The 10084-nt window shown below is 29.9% G+C and overlaps 1 protein-coding gene across 5 annotated transcripts in view; it reads left to right on the forward strand.

Moving 5' to 3' along the window:
- VPS13C (vacuolar protein sorting 13 homolog C) overlaps positions 1-9003 on the forward strand; it is a 164335-nt gene extending 155332 nt beyond the window's left edge. For 3 of the 5 annotated variants that reach the window (XM_074294924.1, XM_074294925.1, XM_074294929.1), the window contains 4 exons: positions 3158-3246; positions 4799-4922; positions 5325-5408; positions 7062-9003. In XM_074294924.1, coding sequence (XP_074151025.1) covers positions 3158-3246; positions 4799-4922; positions 5325-5408; positions 7062-7148 — 384 coding nt within the window. In that variant the 3' untranslated portion in view covers positions 7149-9003. Of the gene's footprint in view, positions 1-3157; positions 3247-4798; positions 4923-5324; positions 5409-7061 lie in introns of those variants that run through there. The other 2 variants (XR_012486976.1, XM_074294927.1) reach the window with 2 other exon arrangements.
- Positions 9004-10084: the final 1081 nt, after the last annotated feature.

Consider the following 10084-nt stretch of genomic DNA (forward strand, 5'->3'; position numbering starts at 1 on the left):
CAAACCAGCTATGGACTTTTAAGACCCATTTTGATTTTAGAAAAATTATTCTCTTGCCTCATATACAGTTGGTAACAATTCATGAATAATATACCTCTATGAAAATTAGCATCCATGATCAGGGAAATGTGGTGGTATTTTTCCCTAACATTTCATCTGAAATTATCTGGTCCAATATATTATTTTTATTAGAAGAGAATCTGTTGTCTTTGAGCCACCTGACTTTACCGTAATACACTGCAATTTTCTGTACACATTGTCTCTGTCCGTAAAATGACGCATTGTTACCTCCAATGTCTATAATACATTCCTAAATTTAAAAAGTTAGACTGAAATTTTAAATGAACATTGATATGATATGTGGTACCTGTGTAGAATGAGTATTAGGATCTCAAATCTTGATTTGGGGTATGCTTTTTTTAAGATTGTTACCCAGGGAGGAAATAAAAGACTCTCTTAGATGCTTTAGAGCTTGGGAAACAGCTGTGTATATGTATATTCATATAATTTTCTGTGAAAATGATGGATACAAATTTGAGTTATAGTCTTAAATCATCCATTAATTGTCTAAGGTAACTTTCTTTCCTAGGGTATACTGAGTTTTTGATGGAATTTAACTTTAGAAATCCCTTTTCTTACATGTGTTTTACCTTATTGTTTATTTAATACTTTAAATAATTTTTATATTAATACATATTATCTTATGTTTCCCTTCTTTATGTGAGTTATAAGAAGTTAATAATTATAATTATTAATTAATTGTAAATTAATTAATAATTAAGAGGCATTTCTTTTTTTAAACGTTCTAGGCAAATAAATATGTATTCCTATTTGATTTATCAGTGGACTTGTTAATTCTATTCATTAGTAATATATTGTTTACTCATAAGTAATATTGCTAATATCATAAAACCTAGAATACTCTAGAGTCCCTTATATTATATAAATAGGAAGAGGACTTGATAACTTGGTAATACAATTGGTCAAGCTTGTCCTCTAGGAAAACTAGAGTTTTCTCCTTTGTTCACTCTATAATAATCAATCAGGTAACCAAGTATTGAGTGTCTACCTATATATCTTATACTGAAGGGGATACAAAAGAAGTACTGCCCTCTGGTCTCTGCCCTCAGGGAATTTATGGTATATTATATACACATGCACACATATATGTATATGTCTTTATATAAAGTGAAAATAACATTAATGAAGCAACTAAAGTACAATTAAATTATTAATAGTATGATACTAACCACAAGTTCATTAGGTCGTTTTCTAACCATTTATTAGATATTTCTCATGACTTTCATGTCTTCTTTTTCCCCATTATATTATTTTTGCTTAATGAGAATAATTAATGATTTTCTCACATTGATGGATAGCAAATTTTGTTACATATTTTAATCTAATTTGAAAAGAAAAAAAATCTTCCAAAGTACTTCCTACTCTTCTGGAATGGAAGTAAGAAAAATTTTGGATATTAGTACCTTAGAAGTTGATCTAATCTCTAACTTACCAGCCATTCATGGACAATATGCCTAAATAACTTCATTTGAAATATCTAAATGCTACAGTTGTGTGGGATTTTTTAGTTGCATTTTCTTTTTCACTTTAACAGCCATTTAATTTATTTATCTTTCTAATATTTTCTCTCTCCTTCCCTTTACTGGAAAAGAAAAAAGGAAAGCAAAAAACCCTTGAAATAAACATATATAGTTAAGCACTAAATTCTCATATTGGCCAGTGGAATTTATTAAAGCAAAAAAGAAACTGATTTCTGTTTTGAATATAATGTCATATACTTTAAAATTATACTTAATTTTTTTTTGCTAAGCTCAACTACCAACATAAAAGTTAGAGTAGTAAGCTAATATAAGTAAGCAAGATAGAAAATGGTTAGAATTTAATATGCATTTTAATTTGAATGTATCATACATATTAAATTTTATTTCAAAAATGAAATTCAAATCTAGAAAATTAAAGTAACTTATCCAGTTAGAAAAATTAGCACAAATGTAAAATGATTTTATCCAAGAATTGGTATTCAAGGGAATTCCTAACACAGACTTTTGGTATGACAATTATACCCTAATTTGAGACCCATTCTGAGAAATAAGACTTCACCTTCTCTCTGAAAATGGATCTCCTTCCTTCCTGGATGGAGTTTTGGATTGCCTAAGGATGAACTTGGACCAGGCATCTGAAGAATTGATACTAGAAAATGACATGAGTAGAATAATCTTGCTGCCTGTTTATATAGTGTGTTTCTATGATATTTGACTTGTGTTACTTGTTTACAAATTGTTAAGCTGTTATTTGCTTATTAACTGCAAATTCTATGTATTTTGAAATTAGTTACCTAACATTATTTTCATAATATATATATATATATATATATATATATATATACCAATTAATAACCTGTGATAATTTGATTATTGAAATGATCAGTTTCTCAGTTTTTAATGTGACTGTGCATATATTACATGTAATAGTGACTTTGAAAGAATCCAGAAGAATGTTTCTTCTGTATTTATTATTTCTATTTGGATTGTCTTGTGTTTATATTTGTTTTTAGCAAAAAAAAAAATTATGGTAACTTTTAAAATATTAGAAATTCTGTCATTGTCATTAATATTGTCATTGTACTTTTTATCTGAAATAAAAAAAACAGGTAAATATAATCCTGCCTATATATAATCTACAAATGTATCTTTTATTTTATAGTTACATTAAAGTAATGAAATATGTTGCCTTTTGCATTATGGATGAGGAAATTCCGAGATATACCCATTTTCCTGTTGTTTGTTAATCTAATACTACAGTGTTTCCTTTTGGTATTCTGTAATCAGAGCTTAATTAGTCCTTTAAAATCAATTTGGTCATTTGTTAAAACTTAAGAAAATGTATTTTAGTTGAAAGGGTGCTAGTAAATCTTTTTGTAAATATTTATTTGTATAGGAAATAAGGAAAACTGGCAAAGGGCATACAAGGATGTTTTTTTCCCTAGCTTCCTATGCTAATATTAGTTCAGATATCATTTGTAGGAATTGATGTTTCAACTCTAGAACTTTCAGTGTAATGAGTATATCTGCTTTTCAGTAAATGGAGATAACTGCAAGCATGTGTGTCTTGTATTTGAATTTTTTTTTCTTTTCAGAATCACATAAAAAAGCTGGATGGTGAAACTTACCAGTACCACTGTGCCATTCCTACATGCAAAAATGCGAATCTTGTGGTTACAAATAGGTAAAATGACATTCTTCAAATGTAACTATGTACATAAAAGGAAATTTTGGAAGAATAAATAGTTGGCTTAACTGCATTTTAAAATTTAAGTGGAATTAAAATATAAATAAATTAATAAATACAATAAATGATTTAATGAATAAATCACACATTGAACAATAATATAAATTAATGATTGATAGACTTAATTAATATCAAATTTAAATAAAATTTCATATACTCTGGAACCAGAATTCACCTTTAGAGATCATTAACCCAACCCCATAATTTTACTGAAAAAGAAATTATGACTTAGACAAGTTGAATAATTTATCCAATATATCTAATTAGTGGCAGAACTGATTCTGAAACCTAGGTCTCCTAACTTTCAACATTCATAAAATGAGTAGTTATAGCATCACATTTAAATGTAAGATTATGTTTAGAATACTTGGTGTTCTCTTTTATAGGTCAGTTCTGTTTCTTTTTATTTGTGTCCTAGAATCTTTATGAGAGTTTTATTTTTCTGAAATAAATGAACAGAGATGCTCATTGTTTTTCTCCCTGAGATTAATTCCAGTATCTGATTTGGGTGAACTTTCTTTATGTCTTTCAAATTTTCTATATAATATTTTATAGTTTTAAAGTTGAATAGGTATAGAAGACAAAAGTTGCATTAGATTCCAGCTACCACTTTTGATGAAAATTTGGTGAGAGAATGTCTAAACTCACCAGCTTTTTCTTAGGCTCATTTTGTCCCCTGGTCTTTTAGGGATTCTTGCATTCTTCCATATTTGTATCATGGAAAGTTTACATCAAAGGCCATTTCCTATACAGTATTTTTCTTGAACTTGATGGATTTTTGTTTTCTTGTAGTAAATGTTAAGGCATCAAAATCTAATCATATTTAACATTTGTGACATTTTACATGTTCTTTCTTGACTAGAAAGTATCCTCTTTCTTATATGAAGGCTATTAAGACACAGTTTTGGGGGGCAACTAAGTAGTTCTGTGGATGGAATATGTCAAGAAAACATGAGTTTAAATGTGGCCTCAGACACTTATTAACTTTGTGACCCTGGGCAAGTTAACTCTAATTGTCTCACTAAAAAAACAAAAACAAAAACAAAAACAAACAAAAAAAAAAAACTCCCAAAATCAAAGAAGCAAAAAAATAAAAAGTTTTCCAGGTAAAAAAAAATTGGCTTCTGCCCATCTGATTTCTCTAGCCAGAGTGCTGCCAGTAATGACATATGTACATATTTTTCCAGAATAAGACAGTTGAAACTGGAAACTCCTTTTGTCTAAAATGTTATGCTTGCTAATTTTTGTGTAGTTCCATGAAACATTGCACCTTTTCAATTACTGAAAAAATGGCAAGGAGTAAACTTTGAAAGTGTTAGGTTATTTTTAATATTAGTTTTCTTTAATATCAATTTTCTTTCATCTCAACTGCAATATACATTTTACTGGTCAGTGACCGGTTGACTATATTATTTTTCAACATAGCTTATATGAGGAGAAAGATTAATTTTATTAATCACTTTTTTTTTCTATTTAACTTTATTAATAGGCGAGTACTCTTTGTGAAGGAAGTGGAGATTTTAGGCCACATGTCTACAGAATGGCAGCACCCTTTTGAAGATTTTGTATTACCTCCAAGTGTTGATAAAAATCTCCTAAAAATCTCAGTTAAGGTAAGTAAATAATCTGATGAGAGAAGAGACAATATAAAAAACAAAACTGAAAAGCAGGAAGAAAGGAGCAAAGGTACCTGGTGTTGGAGGACAAGATAGAAAAGTCCAAACACAAAGTAACTGGTGGAAAAGACTCGGCCTCCTTTTTAAATAGGACCCTATAGTTAATGGCCGCCAGTCATAAGATTCAATCAGAGCAGCAGAAGGTGCTAATGAAATGTGAGGACCAAGATTCAGTCTTGCAGAATAGTGAGATCTCCAAATTATTAATATCTTGGGGAACTGAAAACATAGTAGAAAATAGAGTTGGCATTTAAGCATCCATTTAAAAGTTGTGGGTTGTTTTCTGTTTTATTGTGCCTAGCCAGAATTGTTTCTCTTCTGTCATTTCTTTTGAAACAGGATCATGGCTTGTTCCACAGAAAGGACAATGTCAATCAAGTTTGTCTACGAAAAGTTTATCTTCAAAATCCAACAATAGCAATGGTAAATCATGTAAAGATTTTATAAGTGAAAAGCAAAGAGAAGAAATCTATTAGTGTTGTTCAATTAGTGAATTTTTATTCTTTAACTTGCAGGAACAATAATGCTTTCTGTTAGAATTTTTGTAGGTACATTTAGAATTATCCTTGCATGACTTTTTGCCAACTAGACTTGGAACTCGCCAGAAATAAGAGGTCTAGCAATGATTTCAAGTGTGCAATTGAAACACTCTTTCCTATTTTTCCACTTTTTAGCTTGCCTATCTGTTCAGATTCTGACTCCCAGCAGTATTACTTGGGGACAAGTCATCCTAGATTTGCTTCAGCCCATATAATGCTCATAATTTGTTTGCTGTTAATGTCATGCATATAGCAGACAATTAAGAAATGTTTATTGTATCAATGTATGACCATGTTCTGAGTATTACATAATATAGGAACAGAAAGTTATTTAAGAAAAGGTTCCTGGCCTTTAAATGACTTATAATTTGGTCTTGAGAGGACAGCTGAAAGACATAGAATGAGGAAAATTCTAGAGTATGAGGATTCTGTATATCTCATTATCTCAATTTGACCATGATTTCAGATTTTATGATTGCCATGGAAATATTGACAGATTTGAAGAACAAAGTTATTTGTTAAAAGATCGATACTGTATATCGATAGGAACATATCTTAAAATTGTATGTAAATTACATTTTGATCTCTACGTATTTAAAATGTATTTAAAGATTGGAAGATTTTATTTTGAGTCAAATTTTTTTTCTCCAGAAATTAACATTTTTTGGATAAAATTGAGACCTATCTCCTTTAAGAAAAGAGTGTATTGTATTTATGCTGTAACAAATTCTGACAAGAATGAGAAATAAATATATGTGATAAAAAGCAATATAAACTGATAATTATGATATGTGAGAAGAAATCCTTCTCCATTGCTGAATGCAGAAATGATATGGTTTGATTGCCAACATTATCTCTAACTAAAGGTATGGGATCTTCATCCACAACCAAATTGGTGCCATAGGAAATAAGAAGACAGGGCTTCCTTGATCCATTACAATTACATAATCTCAGTTGGGCCCCCATTGCCATAAAGCAATCCTTCTGTTCCTCTCTAATCAATTCTTTATCCCATATACCACAGCACCTATTCTAGATCTTTTTTTCTTTGCTCAAATCCCACAGGCTCCTCTTTCAGCTGAGGATTTCACTTCATACTTTATTGAAAAACTGAGGCTGTATACCATACTATAAGCTCCCTCTTTTTCCTTTCTTCTCATTTCACATGTCTCTGATACACTTATTATGTCCATCACTCCAATCTGTGATGAAGAGGTGGCTGTTTCCCTAGCAAAAACTACTTGTCTACATGTAACCTTAATCTGTCTCCTCTGAAATTGCTCTCCCCCATTATTCTTTCATTTCTAAAGAGAAGTCCCGGTTTCTCCTATCCTTAAAAAACTTTGATTAGCTCCTACCATACTCATTAGTCATTGCCCTTTGAAGTATAGATGTCTGTGTGGTAGGAAAATTAATATTGAAATCTTGTCAAATATAACATGGCTAAGTTCTTCTGTTTATTCTCTTCTCTTTCACTAGTCTTTATTTCTACAATTTATGATTATTTTTTTCCAATTCGTAATATTCTTTTTTACAGAGAGCGTGCAATGCCATTGATAATGCTCAATCAACAAGACAACAGCAAAAACTGGTGAAGCAATCATCATTGAAATTAGTTAGGTAGTACATGCTACCTTAATTATTCTCCCAGATACTGGGTTGATGTTCTTCTTCCATTATCATCTTGATCTTGTTGGAAATGAATTGGATGTCATGGCTGTCTTATAGAGAAGTCAGAATTTTTATCATATTCTGGAAGAATGTAACCAAAATAATCTTTCATGTAAGAAACCTTTTGACTGAACTTGGTAGATTATTTTTTCTCTTTACTATACACACACATATACAGATACTTCTTTATTGAGTAGTACATTAAATACCTCGAGATGTGTCTTTATTTTAAGATTTTTCCATTTTTGGAATGGGGGGAATAAATTAAAATTGACAAGGAACAACAGGTCTGGTTGTATATTGTAATCCTGTTTGAAACTTGAGAAAAGAACTATAAATGATTGTTGTTTTCTTTAATGGTTTTAAACAACAGATAAATGTTTGATACTGATAATTTTATTTGGTCATTCTAAATAATTGAGTGAGATAAATTTCAAGTACATGGTGAACAAAAATCATCTGTGAAATGAAAATTGACAAGAATTTTTTCCTATTAAGAAAATCACATTTTTTTAGCCTATGTTTTTCTTTTGATATTTTTTTTCTCTTTGTAATATAATGGGTATGGGATAAATTGCAGCATTAGCTTCTAGAGTGGTTTATATTTTCTTTTCCATGTTGAATGTAATTCATACATTGAGGAAAACCGTATATGCCTGTCCCAGAAAAAGTTATTAGTATATGAAAATATTGCACTTTAACTTGTTTTATGGCTTAGAGATATGAAATATTTTTATAAATGTAGACATTGAATGTCTATCAGTATCCCAAAGATGATTATTTAAAAAAATATATAAAGGATTTTAAGGCAGTGTGAACAATAATTATCACATGATCAGAAATATTTTTGAAATGCTCATTAAGAGGAGGTATTAAATTCATACAGTTCACCACATATAAGTTAAAACCAAAGAAAACTGGCAGCAGATTATCAGAAAGAAAAGTATTCTTTGAATAAGTGATCATGTTAATACAACATTCTTTTATTTCAGCCTGATCTGGCTAACTGTTTATTAAGCCTTCCAAAAAAAAAGGAAATTGAGCTTTCTTAATTTAATTGGAATACAACTATTACATTTATAGGATTTGTTATGTCACCTGTCTCATAAAATAATGAAATAAAATGGAACTAATGTACAGAATTTGATAATGTTTTGTTTTTGTTCATAAGTAATGGAGATTTAAAGTTTTACATTGTCCGTCATCAAGTAGGTTTTACATGGATCACTCCTCTAGAGTACTATTTATGTGTCCTCAAAAATTGAGTTTAACCACTATTTGTTTCTGAAACAGAAAATAAGCAATTCAAATTTTTATGTTACTATATATATGTCTTTGTCATTTTTTTCCTATGAAGAAAATTATCACTTAATGTGCATTTTTGAACAAATTTTCTGTACTAATGAATATACTTTTTCTAAAGGCATAAAGAAACATTGCAATAAAGTATACAATCTGTCTTCTTTAAAAAATTCTTAATTATGACTTTGAGATACCATATTATTTTATCTTTAGGATATCTTTATCTGTATCTTAGGAATAGCTAATTTTTGAGTCATTAAACTAATGGTTTATTCTAAAATGACATGGGTGTCATGTTAAACTATGCAAAAATCAGGTTTATATTCATTAATTTACCAATACTCTTGCCTTAAATATTTGTTTTTTTAAGTTTTATTGCTTTGAATTTGATCCTCTTTTTTCACCACTGATGAATGTTTTGCTCTGCACTTTTTGTATTACATTGACTGCCAGTGACTGTATGTAAACTTTTCAAAGAAATAAAATATTTGATGTGTTTGTGGTGATATTATTTACAGACATGATTCAATCTGATATAAAAGTATTTTATTAATTCCTATTATATCCAAGGCCATAATCTAGATGCTAAAAATACAAAGACAAAATAATAAATAACCCCTGCCTTCCCAACTCTTCCCAAACCCTCATTTAGGACATAAGAAAACCAAAACTCATTACAAACACACAAACATATTATTCTGAATAAATTTCTGCATTTGCCATTTCCTAAAATAATAATCTCACATTCTTCTTAATCCATCAGGAGGTGGAGAAAGCATATTCCATTATTTATCCCTTGGAATCCTATTGGTTGTTACATTGATAAGAATTTAGCCCAGTAGTATTCCACCACATTTACTATACCATAGCTTGTTTATTCATTGCTTAATTTATGGTACCCCCTCATATTTTTATCCTTTGGTACCTCAAAAATATCAATTTTTTTGTACTACTTAATTTGTTTTGCTTATGCTTGTCTTGTTTTCCCTCTGATTTCCCCTTCTTCTTTCTTTTCTCTACTATTTCACTGCAAAATATAGTTGTGCTCAGCTGTGTGTGTGTGTCTGTCCATTTCAGATGAGATGAGGTTCTGGTGTCAACCATTCCCCTCCCCCCATCTTCCTTGTTTATATAGATATCTACTAAAACCCCTAATTACATAAGATAATTTTCACTAATCTAACTTTCCTTCCTGAACCCTCCTTCCTTCCCAGTCCATTGCTCTTTCCCTCTTTCAAACAAAAGATATAATAGAACCACTATTCTCAAGATATAATAGAACCACTCCCTGGCCTTATCTAATTAGATTCACTCCAAAACTTAATGATGATCAGGGTCAGAGGGTGCACACATATCAGATTCCTGCTTTTTTGTTTTTTTTTAATGTAATCTTTTTTTTTTTATCATTTCTCAAAAAGATAATAGGTGAAAGTTTGTTCATTATCACTCTACTATTATTTAGTGTTACACTAGAGATTATCGAGCTAACACGGACAAGAAAAAAGAAATTGAAAGAATAAGTATAGGCAATGAGGAAACAAAATTCATTCTCTGTAGATGGTGTGATGGCATTTTAGAGAATCTTAG

This window comes from Sminthopsis crassicaudata, chromosome 2 (genome assembly GCF_048593235.1).
Source record: "Sminthopsis crassicaudata isolate SCR6 chromosome 2, ASM4859323v1, whole genome shotgun sequence".
In the NCBI taxonomy this organism is placed as follows: domain Eukaryota; kingdom Metazoa; phylum Chordata; class Mammalia; order Dasyuromorphia; family Dasyuridae; genus Sminthopsis; species Sminthopsis crassicaudata.